This window comes from Epithele typhae (assembly GCF_022376455.1).
Source record: "Epithele typhae strain CBS 203.58 chromosome Unknown BXZ73scaffold_2, whole genome shotgun sequence".
Lineage (NCBI taxonomy): Eukaryota > Fungi > Basidiomycota > Agaricomycetes > Polyporales > Epitheliaceae > Epithele > Epithele typhae.
Window position 1 is genome coordinate 622,801 of NW_025954193.1, and position 16,804 is coordinate 639,604.

A 16,804-nucleotide genomic window follows, 5' to 3' on the forward strand; every position below is an offset into this window, starting at 1 on the left:
TCGAACATCTACCGCTTCTCCTTGACGTAGAAGTGCAGCACCAGGAAGCTGGCAACGGTGAACGTGCCAAAGAAGATACCCAGCGAGGCAATGTTGGGCCACCAGAACGACTGCATCAAAAGTTTTGGTCAGATTTATGTGAAGCATTATGAGAAGAGAAAACGAACCCCTGCACGGAGACCGAAGGTTGACAAGATGGCGGCGGCGGGAACATCGATGTTCACGCCGTACTTCTCTTCGTGGAGCTGAAGGTAACGAAGTTCGTTCACGGAAAGTGCCTCGAATGCGGCGTGGAAGAACGAGATGTTGTGCAGCCATTGGAAGGCCTCAGGCACGGACTTGCGGTTGATGAGGAGGCCCGTGAACAGGAGGCTGCGGACGACACGTTAATCCGTGGTCCAAACAATAAAAGTATGTAACGCACTTGAAGAGCATGACCAGAGTGCCCACCAAGCTGGCGACGCTCGTGCTCTCGAATGCGATCGACAGCAGAAGGATGACGCTTGCAGTGGTCAGGTTGAACAGTACGAGCGTGAGCATGAACTTCCAGAATATCGCAATCTCGGGGACGAGTCCGATCCAGGCGTAGATGATCCCGCCGAACACGATGGGCGGGATGACGCGCAGAGGGAGGATGTCGAAGAGGATCTTGGATGCAAAGTAGGTGAACGACGAGTAGTAGCCGTTGGCGCTGTGATCAAGTATCAGGTGGACGTCCATCAAGATGTAGGATGGAAGCCCACGTACCGCTCCCGAATGAAAAGGATCCGCTCGCCTGCAAAGAGGTTGAGACTGGACAAACACGAGAATCCGAACAGCGCGAGCGTGAAGAAGAACACGCCAAGTCGGTTCTGGAACCCTGCGATATCGTCTGTGACATGCTGGAAGAAGAAGCCGCAGATCACTAAAACGCAATCTCAGCTCTCAGGACCGGATATCACATCGCGTTGAGGTGGACCTACCAGCGACAGCGACAGACGAAATGTAGTGGGCAGCGAGCAGCGCGGGGTCGCGGTACAAGTTCTTGAACGCTCTGCCGCTCAAAATCCTAAATTGAGTGCCCCAGCTGGCGCGCTTGCGTCCTCGCGAGATGCTGCTTTCGACCGCGACGTCAGGGAGCTCCGCGCTGACCCCGTTGGTGTTGCCGTTCCCAGTTTGCACAGCGTTGCGTGCGGCTTCGTCGATCTCGTGGGTGAGAGCCTCGTGCACCTCGCTGCGCCTGAATGCATCGATGAGTGCGTGGAGCTTTGGCGGGATGGGTCCGTCAACATGTTGCGAGGGCTTGATGGCTTCGAGAAGGCGTGTCGTCTGCCGGCGAATGTAGGCGGTAGAGGAGTGGATCGAGCTCGGGGCACGGTTGCGCTGTTCCGGCTCCTCGGGTCTGGGGGTGAGAGCCTCGCTTTCGTGGTAGGTGGAACGAAGGGAGATAGACGACGGGTGATCGCCACGAGGGTAGGCACGTTCTTCGTCTCTTGCTTCATCATCGCTGATTTGGCCATCCGTGACAGGTGGGCTATCAAGGGACCGCGGCTCCATGCCCGCTTGCATCGTAAGATCGACTAAAGCAAGAGGACGATCAATGCGGAATACATGTTTTTCAACAGCAATACTTACTGAGGAAGTCCGCGACGTTGAAGCCAAGTGGACAAGGGTGGCCGATTTCGGAGAGGTAGTCGGTGACCTTGTCGGCGTCACCGGAGTAGATGACCTTTCCGCGAGCGAGAACAATGAGCTGATCAAAGAGGGAGACGATGTTGCTGCGAGGCTGATGGATTGTGAAGACGACCGTGCGGTTGTAGTCGCGAGCAAGTGAAACGAGACTGTCTATGACACTGAGTGCATTGTATGCGTCCAAACCACTGGTCGGCTCGTCGAGGAACAGGATTGAAGGACTGGTGACGAGCTCGCAAGCGATTGAGACCCGACGTTTCTCACCCCCGGAGATGGAGCGGCGTCCTGCCAAAGGCGTCAGCCAGGTCTATACTATATGGATACGCAGGGCTTACCAGTCTCCCCGATCCTCGAATCCTTGATTCCCAATAGACCAAGCTCATTCATCGTCTCCAAAGTGCGGTATTTCTTGGCCGCTAAGCTCATCTCCCTAGGCAACCTGAGGAGGGCAGAATACAAGATCGTTTCGTACACTGTCAAGGTGCTCATGAGGGTGTCTTCTTGGTCGACAAATCCCATGACTTTCTTGAAGTCCGAGTCCGCGATCTCGCGTCCATTCACCAGCATTTCGCCACCGACGAGCCCCTTCTTGTTCTTGCGAGCAAGGATGTCGAGGAAGGTTGACTTGCCTGCACCCGACGCGCCCATGATAGCGAGAAGCTGACCAGGCTTGGCACTGCCAGACACGCCCTCAAGGATAGTTCGCCCGTTGAGGAAGTAGGAGACGTTGGAGAAGTGCAGCGACGCGGGAACATGATCTGTCATGAGCTTGGCGGACTCGTTCTCTGGCAAGCGGATACCGGCGAAATCACTGGAGTGTGCCCTGCCAGCATACCACAAGACTGGAACGCAATGAGTCCACCGCACAGACTGCACAACACGCGAAGATACTTACCAGCAGATACCAGGACGACCAATAGTCCTGCACCCGCAGCGCTCAATGCAAACAGTGCAGTATTATCAGGTTTGGGAGGAGGCTACAATATATTGTAAGAGCGATATTATAGCACTAGATGTGTGAACTCACCGAGTACCCAGGTACCTGAGAATAGTGCAGACATTCACCTCCCGCACACTTGAGCGTAATGTACTTGTCACCAAAGAACGTTTCAATGAGGTCGTTCATTCCAGGTTCCTCAAACTTGCATCCTTGGTCAGAGGCGCATGTGAAGGCTGCAGGTCCATGGATGTATTCCTTCAAGAAGTCAGTGATATCTACAAAGGATGTCAGACACGCATGACGCATTGCAGCGGAGAAGGGTACCTACCGAGGCTTCCATCCTCTCCACAGATGAACCGTCCGGGGACGCACTTGCATTCGATCTTGTCACAGTTGTAAAACGTGGAGTTCCTCTCGATGGCATGTTCCGAATGCGACTGGCACTCGCTGAGCTGGCAGTAGAATGATTCCACTTGTGCTGTCCAGAACTGGAAATGACACATGTCCTCGTCCTTGTCGCAACTGAAAGTCACTTGTGGCGGACGGTCGGGAAGCATATCCAAGATCTTCCGGTCTGTGAAGTGTCAGTTAAGGTTCACGCTGATGAAGACATACTTACTCGTGACATCACAGAACTGGTGGTTGTTGAAGACAGTTTCGCCCCCCGTGTAACACGTCATGTTCCCAACCCTGTCGGCATCATCGGGGTCGGTGGGTTGCCCTCGTAGCGGGAAGCCGGCACATGCGTCATCTGTCTTGCATACTGCGCCCAGGACATCGGTTTATGCGATTAACAGAGCAGCCTGGTTGCTCACCGTTGCAGTTGATTCCACTCCAACCATCCTTACATTCGCACTGCTTCCCGTCCTCTCGTTGCCTTCGATGCTCTCCGTCAGCGAGTGAATCACATTCTGCGAGTCGTTAGTTCACGTTGAAACGAAGGCAAGGAGAACATACGAGGCGTCAGACAGTCGATTCCAGCCCAGCCGGGTGGACATTTGCACTGCCCGTCGAACTTCGAACACTCTCCGAAGTTCCCACAAGTAAATGCGTCTAGCTGACAATTGAAACACGGAGGACAACGCTCTGAAGGATGGCACGTAAGTTACTTGTGAAAATCAACGTGTAGAACAGCGCATATACCTGGTCTACTTGCAGCGACCACGCCGAAGGGCTGCTCAGGAGTGAGCACCAATTAGCGTGAGAGTGAGAAGGACGCACCGACAGGGAAGCCTGGTTCGTCAAGGAGTACTGTGAAGACACATTTCTTGCACCCTGCACTTGCTGCGCTCCTAGGAGGAAAGTGGCGAGGGGGATGATCCAGCGGGAGGCGCCAGCTGAGAGCATGGTGCCGACCGAGGAGAGGTCTTGCGCCTGGCGAGCAAGCTTAGCGATGCGTATCCAGAAGGGGTGCGAAGAAAGCCAGAAACAGAGGCGAGGGAGGAGAGAGAAGACGGGCGGCGCGCGTCGTAAGCGGATGAAAGGCGGAGGGCAGGTGAGGATGCCTGTGCTCGCTGTCGTGGACGGCGCGCGCAGTCGACCAGGGTTCTCGCCCTGAGTCGCAGCCAATCGGGGTTCCTTCAAGTTCCAGGCAGGATCTCGATCCTTGGCCGGATGATTAGATTGGATAGACGCCTTCTCCCCGACTGCGGTTGCAAGTTGACGGTGACGATGACGATGATGCTCCGTCGACCATTCCTGCGATGGACTCTGCGCCAGATTCCTCGGGCAACACCCACCTCACCTGGGCAAACGTAGGACTCGCCTTCGCCTTTATCCTCTTCGATGGTGTCCTCTCCACCACTTTCGGTCTTGGAGTGGGGAGCTCGCTTGTCACGGCCGCCGTTCGCTGTGTCGTGCAGCTGAGCGTGGTGGCTCTCATTCTGCGTCAGGTTTTCGAGAGCAATAACCCGTGGGCTGTCGCGGGCCTGGCATGTCTGCTGAACCTTATGGGCACCATTGAAACAGGCAAGTGCATGCCAAGCTGTTTGTGAATGTGTAGCACAAACTATAACACTGCGTACATTCAGTCGTAAACAAGTCCAAAAAACGATACGACCATATGGTACGTACCCTCGTATCGCTCCGTTAATATCGGTATTAACTGAATTATTCAGTTTCCCACTGTGTTGATTGGCATGCTCGGGTCAACACTTCCAGTGTCTATCATTGGAATACGATTTGCCATGGCCGTTGAACCGTTTTGGAAACCAGAGCAGTACAGTAGGCCACATTAGAGATAATTCATCTCATGCAAGGGCTGATGATTTGGTCTCTCCTAGTACCTGTTGTCGGAATGCTTTGTGGTGGCACGATTTCCGCAATCGTCGTTTCTATAACTTATGTACTCAAGGAGATCTAGTGCGTATGCATCCGCATCCACCCTTCCTGCTCTTATAAATTCTTTGCAGCGATAACAAGGATAAAGTCGAGATGTACCTTGCCTTCGGTGCTTCGCGATTTGAGGCATGTAAGCCGATCGCAAGAGACGCGCTGCGTTTAGCCCTTACGCCCAATATCAACCAGATGAGGCACGCCTGTTTCTTTTATCTCATTATGCTGCCTGCTCACAGGTCTCTCCAGCGTTATTGGTATCATCGCCATCCCTGGCATGATGACCGGTGCGATCCTCGGTGGTTCCTCCGTCGAACAAGCGGCCCGGTTACAAATGGTCATCATGTTCATGATCTCCTCATGCACCGCGCTCGCGTCTTTCACGACCACCATTCTGGCGCTCAGCATTGTTGTTGACAATGAACATCGTGTACGTACGGACAAGATTGACACTCGCCCGCACGCTGTATGGCGCGCGCGGAGCTGGCTCTTTCAAAAGGTCGTTGATGGTGTCAAAAATGGTGCGGCTTCCACGGCAAAAGGTTTTGCAAGACTGTCAGGTGGGCAAGGCAGCACGGAGGATGGTCAAGGGGAGCGTGAAAGACTGTTAGGATGAGGCTGTCCGAAGTTGCACTTGTTAAATTCATTGGTTCGTAGAGCTGTGTTGACATCTGGTGCGGGATATGAAATGCATCCATAGCCGCATGCTCATTCTCGCACTTCTTCCTATCTTTCAAGGTCATATGAGCGAAGCCGGATGAAAAACAGGGAGGGAGATTTATTATTCCACGACCACAGGAAGCTTGCCGACGGTCTTGGCAGAAGGATGAGCATGCCCACTGCGAGCCCATCGTTCTCCCGAGCGGTAGTTCGTGACGCCAGAGAGTAAGTCGCCCCCCCCCCCCCACATCCGACTATGTGCTTGATTCGAGCAGCAACCTATCCTCCATAGCAACATCGACTTGCCCCGAACTCGTGCAAACCGTTTGCCTTATCTTGGATCACAAATAGCGATGGTGGCTGGTCAGAGTGGATGTTTGGCTCTCCCCTAGGCTTCTTTCTTGCCAGCACGCGTTCGCCCGAGCGCCAAATCAACTTCTTCGGACACCGGTGATATGTGCCGATAGGAGCGACGGCTACCACTTCTTCTAACCTGCAACCCCCTGCGCAATAAAAGGACCGGGATGCCCACACAACTACCCCACCCACCATGCGCCGCGCCGCGCCACCCGCAAGCATGGCCATCCACTTCCTCGCCGTTGTGCTCGCCGCGCTCCCCGCCCTAGTCTCCGCCGCTTCCACCCCCGTGGGCTGAGCACCGCGCCACCCCTGACGATTACCTCCCGCTCATGTTCACGCTCACCCAGCGCAACGTCGAGCACCTCGACACCTACCTCCGCGCCGTGTCGGACCCGGCCTCGCCTTCGTGCGGGCGGCACTGGTCGCCCACGCGGATCGCGGAGACCTTCCGGCCCGCGCCCGAGAGCGCCGCAGCCGTGCGCGAGTGGCTCGCCGTGGAGGGCGAGATCGCGGAGGGCCGCGTCGCGCTCGCACGCAAGGGCGACGTGCTACGCGTGAACGCGACCGTGGCGGAGGCGGAGCGGCTGCTCGGCGCGGAGTTCTTCGTGTACGCGCACGACGCGAGCGGGCGCGAGACGGTCGGGTGCCACGACGGGTTCGCGCTGCCGGAGAGCGTCGCGGGCCACGTGAAGCTCGTGTCCCCGACGGTGTACCACTTTGGGACGGAGGAGATGCGGTCGAGCGTGTATGGCAAGCGGGTGGCGGAGAGGCCTGGCCCGAACGCGTTCGCTGGGCATGAAGGCATCGCGTCCAAATTGAAGACGCCTATCTCGGTGGGTCCGACATCGGTGATCTTGATTGGCCTGTGTCCTTTACGAATATTGGTTTTACCAGGAGTCCAAGCTGGCTGTTTCCGGTTGCGATACGGCGGTCACCCTCGGCTGCCTGCGCGCTCCGTACAACTTCAACTACGAACTCCAATCGGCCGACAACAATACTGTCGGAGTCTGTGAGTGCCGTCATCAATGATTTCAAAACCTGGTGCATGTGCTGACCCGTACGGGCAGTCGAGATCCAGGGCGGGGAGGCTCGCCAGGTTGGTCTGGGCATGTTCTTCAAGAAGTACTCCCCCGATCAGGTTGGCACGTTCCCGAAGCTCGTCAGCATTGAGAACGGTACGTGGTACCTTCTGAGTGCATCTACTCCTTTTTTGACTGTTGTTGTGATAGCCACTCTTCTTGGGGATGGTGATCTCGACGAGGCATCTCTCGACATCGAGCTCATGATGGGGATCCTCGGAAGCAAACAAGAACTCCTGCTCTACCAGGTATCAACCACGAACTCTCAGCAAGCATGGCGTAAGTGATCTCTGATGAGGAAGCGTCTATGCAGCCTGACCGTCCTTCAATCGTGTAGTGGACAACCTCATCGCGGCATTTGATGGCTCTTATTGTAACGACCCTGAGGTATCCTACGAAGGTGCGAACCGTAGTATTCTCGCCATACACTACAATCAGATCGACCTTGTTCTCCTTCAAACAGACTTCATCGACTGCGGCAACAAGCCCATCCCCAACGTCATCTCCATGTCCTACCACTTCAGCCCCGACTGCCATGGCGCTGCTATCGCACCCGTCCTCGAAAGCCAATGCACGGAGTTCGGCAAGGTGCGCATCGACTTCCCTCGTCTGCTTTCAGCGCTTCTCACAGGGGTCCCTTAGCTTGCATTGGGCGGCTTGACCATCGTCGCCTCCTCTGGGGACGGCATTGTCGCGTACTCGCAGTCCCACGGCTACCTCGCCTCGCACGGCTCAACTACGGCAATCCGTCGAACAGCAACTTCGTCGGCCCGTTTCCCGCGTCGTGCCCGTACGTCACCGCCGTCGGCGCGACGTCGGTCGTCTCTGGTGGTTCGGTAAGTCCCGCTCGCCTCGTTATCGTGAGTGCGCTATGCTAGCACAGAAGGAGGTTGACGCGCCGGCACAGACTGCCGACCCGGAGACGGCGACGACAGAGTTTCCCTCGGGGGGGGGGGCGGCTTCTCGAACACATTTGCGATGCCCTACTGGCAGCGGGCCGCGGTGACGAACTACGTCGACAAGTATGCGCCCGCGTACGGCTTGGCCGTGTACAACCGCGTACCCCGACGTCAGCGCGAACGGGTAAGCGTGTCGAGTACCGCGGGGCTCGTTGCTTTTGTGCCGAAGGAAACTGACGTCGTCGCGCGCGCCGGAACAGGTGGCCGCTGATCATTGCCGAGTACGGCTTCTTCATGCAGACGGGCGCGACGTCCGCGTCCGCGCCGATCTTCGCGTCTTTCGTCGCCGCCCTCAACGACGCTCGGCTCGCCGCGGGCAAGAGCGTCGTCGGTTGGATGAACCCCCGCGGTGAGCCCCCCCCTTTTTGTCTTCAAGTGGCAGAGCTGACGGCGCCCGCACGCAGCTGTACTCGGACGCGCTCGCGGCCGCGTACCACGACGTTACGAACGGGACGAACCCCGGATGTGGCACGCAGGGCTATGTCGCCGCGCCAGGCTGGGACCCGGTGACTGGCCTGGGCACGCCTAACTTCCAAGCCATGCTCGAGGCGTTCCTGGCGCTCCCTTGAATGAAGAAATGATCGATTCTCCGACTTTCTTGAGGACTCTGGGACTGAATAGTTACAATGAGAAAGGCATCTGCTGTGCTGTACTAGATGATTGGAACGTTTGGGGTTGTACGCGGTTATGTCGCGCGTGCATGATGTTACATCTAGCACGAGAAGTTAGAACAGCATTTGGCGGCAAGACGATGAGTCCGCATGACTCGGGGGCTGCTGCACGGAGCCCAGCCCGTTTCGATGTCAGGGTGAGCACTTCGCGACTGCGAACAGTGCGAACCGCTCGAAGGCAGATCATAATAAACAGTGGGTGTTCATCCCAGGACGGACGTGGATTCGGTTCGCGTGGGCCTTGCGCGGCAGGGGACTAGCACTTACTAGCACCAGATGGCGCCGATGATGGTGTGCCCGAAAGTTATGACGCCGACGACCACGCCGAATGTGGCCTGAACGCTCAACATTCAACCGCGCAGTGACTGCCACCAGAGGCCCTCTTGATCGGACGGACGAGCTCGACGAAGTCGTCGAGGAAATATTTTTGAGCGTCATGAAGGAAAGGGTTCATCTGGCCCTTATCTAATCCGTGTTTTCACCACCGAGATCCCCGAGGGACGCCGCCACAACATCAGGAGGAGTGGAAGAGCGTCGCGCACGGTGTCGGATGGACGTATAGGCGCTAGGGTGAGATGCCGGCGACGGCGTCCGGCGTTCCGCCGGGAAATCTCCTTCCCGGACATGACTCTGGCATAAAACTCGAAGCAACGGGGCTCTTGAATACCTTCCAAGATCCTGTACGGTCCGGTTCGTCAGGAAACGCCCCACCGTTGCAACGAAGGTGAGTCGGTCACGGACCGATTCGCTTTTGTCAGCTTTCTTAACCACACCGCATATCTAGTTATAGATTCGACCGACCAGCAATCATGGTGAAAAGCCTGCCCGCAGAATACTACGCCAAATTCTTGTCCGATGCTGCCCGTGCACGCAAACCGAGCCCCAGTGAGCACCCGCCACGGATCGCCATCGCCCGCTGGTCCAAACATAACCTCGCTTTCCAGTCCGTGCGCTCTTTCCGCTTGAGGCCCGCCCGGGCATGCTCTCTCTGCTCGCGGGCAAGCCAAATGCGCAGACGTTCCCTTTTATCTCCATTACTGTCAAGGCTGCCTCACTCGTAGACCCTTCCAAGGAGATCGCGACAGAGATCAGCGGCAGAGCGCTCTCTGAAGGCCTGCAGTATGGGCCTACCGCAGGATCATCCGACCTCATCGGCTGGATGAACACGCTGCACGAGCGCGAGCACAAGCGCATGCAGGGAGAGGGATGGCGGGTGTCTGTTGGCAGCGGATCGCAAGATCTCATTCATAAGGCACGTCTGGCGGTGTGCCCCGGAACGCACTCACACACTGAACGGATTGGTCGTAGACAATCAACGCGCTCGTCAACCCCGGAGACTCCGTACTTGTCGAGTCACCGATTTACGCGTGCGCAGGACACTGCGATTCATGTTCGTTCTGCACTAACCACAGTCTCATAGTGGAATGATTCCCACCTTCGAGATGCTCAACTGCGACTTTGTTGGTGCGCATTACTCCGGGCCAAGTCCTTCGCCCGTTCGCTCATCGCAAAATCGCCCAGGCGTTCCTACTGACTCCCAAGGCATTGACTCCAGCGCGCTCCGCAAAACCCTGGAGAGCTGGCCTGCCTCCAAGCCCAAGCCGAGAATCCTCTACACCGTTCCCGTACGCTCCGCTTACGTCTCCCACCAGCCTGCTGCCCCTCTTACGCTCCCCTTCCTGTGACCCAGTACGGCGGAAACCCGACAGGAATGACGACCATCGCCGAACGCCGGCTCGAAGTCCTCGCCCTCGCGCGCGAGCACGACTTCCTCATCCTCGAGGACGACCCGTACTACTTCCTCTACTTCGGGCCCGAGCCCCGCCCGCAGTCCTACTTCGCGCTCGAGGCGACCGTGCTCCCCGAGGTCGGCCGCGTCCTCCGCTTCGACAGCCTCTCCAAGGTGCTCTCCGCCGGCATCCGCCTCGGCTTCCTCTCCGGGCCCGTGCCGGTCCTCGCCGCCGTCGACGTCCACGTGCGCCTCCTTCCCTCTTCATCCCCCCGTGGCGTCGTGTGCTGACCCGGGGGCCGGCGAGCAGACCGCGCAGGCGAGCCTGCAGGTGTCCGGGCTGACGCAGGCGATCGCGTTCTCCCTGCTCGACGCGTGGGGCCACGACGCGTTCGTCGCGCACACGCGCGCCGTCTCCGCCTTCTACCGCGCCAAGCGCGACGTCTTCGAGCGCCACATGCGCGCGCAGCTCTCCGGGCTCGCGCAGTGGGACACGCCCGAGGCCGGCATGTTCTTCTGGTTCAAGCTCCTGCTCCGCGACCCCGGCGCGGGAGGGGAGGAGGAGGACTCGGAGAGCGTGGTGCGGACCAAGGCGCTCGAGAAGGGCGTGCTCGCGCTCCCCGGGACGGTGTTCATCCCGGGCGGGAAGAAGACGGCGTACGTGCGCGCGTCGTTCAGCCAGCTGGACGAGCCAGAGGTCGAGGAGGCGTGCAAGCGGCTCCGCGCGGTCGTGCTCGATGCGCGTGGAGCTGTGTGACGACGAGTTGGAGCAGAATATCGATAGCAGAGGGGAATGTATACCAGAACATACAGTACCGAACGCACGAACCTACGACGACGCAGGATGCGACTGCTCCTCCGCTGCGGGCGCCCTGGGACGCGCCTTCCGCCACCACATCGGTACTGGGGGGTCCCAGATGCCGAACTCCCGCTTCATGTCCTCGAGCTGCATCTCCCACCGGCGCTCCCAGTACACAGTGATCATGCTTTGTGCCGCCGCGCCGCACTGCAGCGCCCACGGGACGTAGTCGCGGAACAGCCGCTCGCGCTTCGCCTGCGTGAGCCGCAGAGGCCCGAAGACGGCAGCGAGCCCGGCCATGGGCAGCCCGAGGTTCGCGAGCTCGAAGGCTTTGACGGCGAGCTCGCCCTCGACGTGGACGGGCATGTTCAGAAGGCAGTGGTAGAAGTCGTGCGACTCGCGATAGCGCTGCATGACGTACGCGAGCTCGGGGTCGTCGACGTAGTGCACCTGGTGGAGCGGGTCGGTCAGCGGCAGGTGAAGAGAGATGGTGATGGAGGATAAGGTGGGAGTAGGATGCGCCCACTGAACGCGAAGATATGATATGTGCGGGTAACAGCTTCCCTCTCCAGATCGCCTGACAGTATGAATGTGGGAGCGGCTTCTGTGCCGACGTTGTGCCTAGGAAAAGAACGGCATTACGGCCGGTGAAACAAACTGCGCTCGACCACGACGTCACACACGCCTGCGTCGCGATCCCGTAAGACGCGTTCATCGGGGCGTGTATGTCCGCTTCGTGAGTATAAGGCAGAACGCGGTGTCCTATGGGCATTCTCCGCATACAGTCAACGAGACTGTGCACAGAATAAACATATCTTTTGTAACCGGCAGTACGGCGACCCGTCATTCCGACTGTCCGCATGCCCCTTGGAGAACGGCATACACGTACGTGACGGGACCTCCAGAAGCCCCGGTGCGAGTACGCTTGACTACGAAGAACACCTTCTCCCAGCACCTCTTCCTGTGCGTATACAAAGAGCAATGGAAGCGCGACGCACCGGTTCTCGCGTGTCAGGCGTGACCGCGCAGCGCTCCAACCACTGGATGTACGCCCGGCCGAACGAGCCCTCCGGCATTTGTGCGAGCTTGTTCAGGTCCACGGTCGTTGTGTTTATGCGCGGCCGCTGCTTGAGGATCGCGCGGCCCTCCGCGCTCGCGAGCATGTGGTCGCGCAGGCGCGGGAGCACGGGCCCGGACGTGAGGTCGCCCAGTGCCGCGACCATGTCTGTGTGAACGCATACAGTTACATTAGCCCTGGTTCACAGTCCAGCAAAGATAAGAGCCCACCGTGACGATAGGGATCCGCAAGGGACATGACAGCGGAACCGACGGTCAGAATCCCCGTCTGGAGCCAGTTGAGAGGGATGTGACCTTCGTAGTTTGGGGGCGTGGTGACTGAGCGGGTCTGGCGGTGCATTCGCGAGGCGGACAGTGCGGCGGGGCGGACAGTGGTGGCTGCAACGTGACGCGAGGCCCGGAGAGACGAGCCCGCGAGCGAGAGCGACATTGTGGAGGAGGCGGTGGTGAGAACGGTGTGCACGACAAGCTCGACCGACGCGTCCCCGTCGAGGCGCTTCCTGGCGCTTCGAGACCGCGTCGGTGGCGGAGGGCGCCAAAGAGAAACGCCCGGATATCGAAGTCCATCGAGCCTCGCCATCGACCACGACCACGACGACGGCCACAACGATGACCACAACGCATCGCTGATCACCGCTTTTACAGGTCTATGCTCAGCATTCCGTGGCCGCTGCTTCTGCTGTGGTCGGACCGGGCGCAGGCGCGGCCACCCGTGGCCCGCGACTGCCATCTCCGTCATGCTGGGACCAGGGGGCGCAGCGGGGGCGGGACCCAGCGCGCACCCCCGCGCCCAGCTGCGCGAGCAGCCGCTTCCCGATCTATGCTCTTGACGACAAGTGCCATCCTCGCACCGCGGATGCCGACTCTCACCCGACGCTCGAGGTTCGATGAATCTTCGCAGCACCTCCGAGCGCGCCGCACCCCGGTGCGACAGTGTCAGAACCGACTCCTTCGCGTGTTCGCCCACTGTGGCCCGCTCCGCCGCCCGGCCACTGGGCCTCTCTGCTCTGCGTACCGCCGTGCGTACAAACCTATCGCTCTTCTGCGCTGTGCTCGCGCTCAAACTCGCCCCCGCCATAAAGCGACCGGTCACGGCCCAGGCTGAGGTGCTGCTGCCAACCCCTCTCCCTCCTCCTCCTCCTCCTCTCCCTCCACCATCGCGTCCCCCCGAGGCCCACGATGTCGACCTCGCGTCCGTCGCGATATCAGTATCCCCCCGCGGTACACGCCGCGACAAACCAGTACCTCGGGATGTCGCTCGCCAACCAACCACTCCTCGTCATCTCCCGGCCGTTTCCTCAACAACCCATGCCCGCCCTCCCGCGCTCCGCGCGGTACCCGCAACAAGAGCCTCGTCAACGCGCGCACATTCCCGCCGCGCGCGAGCGCAGATACTCGCAGACCCACCACACCCAGCAACGCTCGCGGACGCAGGAGCAGGACCCAAGGAAGCGCCACGGCGTGATCTTCACCGGGGACCCACTCCGAGCGATGCTCGCCGACGACGACGTGGATGACGAAGAGAGCACCTGGTCGATGTCGCGCTCGCGCCTCTCAGCTCGGATGCACCCCAGTCGTCGCCGCCCTCCGAACGCGCGGAATAGGAACGGCAGCCCCGCGCAAGAGATCGCCGCGCGGTACCGCGCGTCGCGCTCCGGCGACGAATGGGGCACAGGGCGCGGGGAGTCGTCAACGTCGGCGCACAGCGTGAGTTACGTCGACGGGTGGACGCGACCGCGGACAATGTCGGGCTTGAGCGATGTGTCGGGGCCTCGCCTGCGCCATCGGGACTCTCGGGTGCATGCGATGGATCGAGCGGTGAGTCGTTCATTCATTGCGGCTGCGACCGAGGCTGACTGTGTGCGCCCATTAGAAGAAGGAAGCGTTCCTCATGGCAATCCAGGCGGGAGGGTACTACAACGTTCCCTGCCGACGGGCAGGGTGCCGCCAGATTCTGGCCACAATCAGCGACCTCGCATCCCACCTCGTCCTTCACGACATCGATCCCCGCGCGACCGATTCCAGGTGCGTGTTCTCCCCTGCGGATCGCCGCTCCCATCGTGGCAGTCATCCGTGGACGCCAGTCGCTGACGCGCGCGCCAGCTTCCCCGCCGACTCGGGCTACTCCTCCTTCATCGACATGGGCCACTCCGTCAGTGGCCCCCGCTTCCGTCGTCGCCGTCGCTACTCCCGCTCTCCCGCCCCAAACCCGTACGAGCGCCCGCTCCCCACGCTCCCGGGCCGGCGCAGAAGTAAGCAACTCTGGCCAAGCCTCCGCCCCTCCCGCCTGCTCACCGCCGCCTCAGGCAAGCTTCGCCACTACCTCGCCAAGCTCACCCTCCCCTGCACCGTCGCCGAGGGCTACGACGAGGACGATTTCTTCTACTGAGCGTGAATCAGCTTCAGCCGTCATTCGTTTTTTCCTCAACCCTTCCGACGTGCTCTGTCCTTCGTCGCTCTCTCGTTCAATATCCTCCACATTCACGCTTGATCCGTCGCGTCCACTATCCATGTGTTCACATTGTAGCCATAGCACTCATTCGTTCAAAGTACATAGCACTCACGCCCGGACACCCGCAATCGTCACGACCTTTGTACATCTGTACATCACGACACAGACTTTGTATACATGGAGCTGCTCCGTTGCATCCCTTATGCCCCTTATGCCCCCTCCAATCCCTCGATATTACGACACTACTAATTTTAATTCCAGTAGGCCTTCTATGCGTTTACTCCCCGCGTGGGACGGCGGGTCCTTGTGGCCCTTGAGATGAGTTTACGAGGGCGGAGTTCACTTTCCGTCCCCGGTCCCGGGCCGAGGCTCAGCCAGTATCGGCCCGGCGCCTGGAAACGTTGACCTCATCCATGACGCGGACGTTGTCGACCATGGCTTGCGGACGTCGACACCTCCGCGCTCTAGGCTCCCACGGCGTGCCCACCATCTTCACTCGCTATCGAGCGTTCGGTGAAAACCGCTGAAAGAAGCCACTTAAGATAGCATGTCGTCGAGTCGTACGAAGATATTCGATGTGAATTGTTCTTTTTTATCAATGTCTCTCCGGGAACTGTCAGTATTGACAACGATTCATAGCTTCCTCGTGACCTGAGGTCCTGGAGGCACCCACCAGGCGCGGCCGAGAATGCGGAGCCTGCTGTCGTTCCAATCTGGGATGATCTCAAAGACTTGTTCAATAGTAAAGGCTACGTTCTATGGACCTACCAGCCTTCTGCGCACCAGTTCGTCGCCCCGGAATCTCACCTAACTTCCAGCGGGTTTATGGGCGCATCCCACCTCCGCGATCTCAAGCCTGTCTCTGACGGCGTAAGAACAGTGTTGGAGTTCCAATCTCTGGTGAGTTCTTGCCGTCACATTTTCCAGCACGCGCTGATCCACAGATGTTTTCCCCGTAGAATCCGCTCACGCACCCTGCGCGAACGGCGAATGGCCAGGATGTTGTTATCCGTGTACTCGCCGTTGGGTCAAACGGACTTGAGCACCTCCACTTACTCAACCGGATCGCCACCGGCATGCCGACATTGGTCACTGGCAACCACACATTGCCGCTTCTCGACACTATTGAGCTACAAGATGTGACTTTTGGTGTATTTCCGAAGGCAGGCGGGTCAGCCGATCTGCTTTATGGCTCCTGGATTGAGCCATCCGAAGGAGACATCCTTCACGTTCTCGTCCAGTGTCTGGAGGTAAGTCGTCGACACTCGGATCATGGTTTCACGGCGATTGATGTTTCGGAAAGGCTCTCAGGTTCCTTCACGGTATGGACATTGCACATCGAGTGGGCGAAACTTTACTGTTCCAACCACTATCTACTAACCTCCCTTTTCTAGGACGTCTTCAAAGACAACTTCCTCCTCCAGTGGTACCCAGAAAGCATGCTTATCGGACACATACCCACATCCCGCCCGCGCGTATACCTCACCGACTTCGAGCTCGCTGTGTCATTCCCCCGCCATCTACCACGAGAGAAGCACCTCTGCGTCGGCATGCCCCTGGGCGGGTCCATGCCCGACTTCAACGGCCGCCCAATGCCGGCGGAAGTGCTCTCGGGAAAGCCGTACGACCCGTACAAGCTCGACGTCTGGCAGCTGGCGACGGCGTTCTGCGACTGGGAGGCAAGTACTACCGACGGGCCGCGCTCGTCGCGCGCTTCGCCCCCACCCCGCGCTCACCCCGTTCATCTCGTTGCGTGCGCAGAGCTCGCTCGACGCGGTCCGCGCCGTCCTCGCGCGGATGAGGGACCCCAACCCGAAGGCGCGCCCGAGCGCGCACCGGGCGACGGAGGCCGTCCTGGCGGCGCTCGCGGAGGTGCCGCCGAAGCGGCTGCAGGTCCCTGCGGTCGTGCTCGACGACTCGTCGGACCGCATCAGGGACGTGCAAACGTCGTCCGAGGGCTCCAGCGACGCGCGCACCGCGGAGGTCGCTAGCAGCACAGGGTCGGATGGGAGCGCGGCCACGAAGGGGACTGCGAAACGGGCCTGAAGGGACGTTCAGCACCTGAAAGCTCCT

At 59.3% G+C, this 16,804-nt stretch overlaps 7 protein-coding genes across 7 annotated transcripts; 5 read left to right on the top strand and 2 right to left on the bottom strand.

The window, feature by feature from the left end:
• Nucleotides 1-8: 8 nt before the first annotated feature.
• Nucleotides 9-3,958, bottom strand: BXZ73DRAFT_38891 (uncharacterized protein; the record flags this gene model as incomplete). The annotated part of the gene is made up of 15 exons (XM_048018271.1): nt 9-110; nt 168-372; nt 425-691; nt 748-904; nt 963-1,559; nt 1,615-1,956; nt 2,007-2,513; nt 2,567-2,648; nt 2,699-2,886; nt 2,940-3,185; nt 3,231-3,374; nt 3,427-3,522; nt 3,569-3,697; nt 3,755-3,785; nt 3,833-3,958. 15 exons carry the CDS (start codon nt 3,956-3,958, stop codon nt 9-11), a joined length of 3,219 nt encoding a protein of 1,072 aa, XP_047883115.1.
• A 356-nt stretch (nt 3,959-4,314) lies between these two features.
• BXZ73DRAFT_86679 (UPF0014-domain-containing protein) lies at nt 4,315-5,561 on the top strand (the record flags this gene model as incomplete). The annotated part of the gene is made up of 6 exons (XM_048024281.1): nt 4,315-4,579; nt 4,642-4,676; nt 4,729-4,834; nt 4,894-4,972; nt 5,023-5,142; nt 5,195-5,561. 6 exons carry the CDS (start codon nt 4,315-4,317, stop codon nt 5,559-5,561), a joined length of 972 nt encoding a protein of 323 aa, XP_047883116.1.
• A 594-nt stretch (nt 5,562-6,155) lies between these two features.
• BXZ73DRAFT_73327 (subtilisin-like protein) lies at nt 6,156-8,572 on the top strand (the record flags this gene model as incomplete). Its single annotated transcript, XM_048021880.1, has 11 exons — nt 6,156-6,251; nt 6,313-6,798; nt 6,860-6,974; nt 7,033-7,140; nt 7,195-7,323; nt 7,382-7,444; nt 7,508-7,632; nt 7,687-7,834; nt 7,952-8,127; nt 8,244-8,352; nt 8,388-8,572. 11 exons carry the CDS (start codon nt 6,156-6,158, stop codon nt 8,570-8,572), a joined length of 1,740 nt encoding a protein of 579 aa, XP_047883117.1.
• Nucleotides 8,573-9,483: 911 nt separating this feature from the next.
• BXZ73DRAFT_38908 (PLP-dependent transferase) lies at nt 9,484-11,160 on the top strand (the record flags this gene model as incomplete). Its single annotated transcript, XM_048018276.1, has 7 exons — nt 9,484-9,559; nt 9,619-9,938; nt 9,983-10,041; nt 10,095-10,138; nt 10,196-10,299; nt 10,365-10,649; nt 10,714-11,160. 7 exons carry the CDS (start codon nt 9,484-9,486, stop codon nt 11,158-11,160), a joined length of 1,335 nt encoding a protein of 444 aa, XP_047883118.1.
• Nucleotides 11,161-11,232: 72 nt separating this feature from the next.
• On the bottom strand, nt 11,233-12,709 carry BXZ73DRAFT_86682 (ubiquinone biosynthesis protein COQ4 mitochondrial; the record flags this gene model as incomplete). Its single annotated transcript, XM_048024282.1, has 3 exons — nt 11,233-11,652; nt 12,201-12,427; nt 12,490-12,709. 3 exons carry the CDS (start codon nt 12,707-12,709, stop codon nt 11,233-11,235), a joined length of 867 nt encoding a protein of 288 aa, XP_047883119.1.
• A 749-nt stretch (nt 12,710-13,458) lies between these two features.
• On the top strand, nt 13,459-14,668 carry BXZ73DRAFT_73329 (uncharacterized protein; the record flags this gene model as incomplete). Its single annotated transcript, XM_048021881.1, has 4 exons — nt 13,459-14,097; nt 14,153-14,304; nt 14,347-14,531; nt 14,586-14,668. The coding sequence occupies 4 exons, from the start codon at nt 13,459-13,461 to the stop codon at nt 14,666-14,668; spliced, it is 1,059 nt and encodes a 352-aa protein (XP_047883120.1).
• Nucleotides 14,669-15,278: 610 nt separating this feature from the next.
• On the top strand, nt 15,279-16,777 carry BXZ73DRAFT_96121 (kinase-like domain-containing protein; the record flags this gene model as incomplete). Its single annotated transcript, XM_048026987.1, has 6 exons — nt 15,279-15,308; nt 15,371-15,631; nt 15,691-15,981; nt 16,035-16,073; nt 16,126-16,436; nt 16,495-16,777. 6 exons carry the CDS (start codon nt 15,279-15,281, stop codon nt 16,775-16,777), a joined length of 1,215 nt encoding a protein of 404 aa, XP_047883121.1.
• Nucleotides 16,778-16,804: the final 27 nt, after the last annotated feature.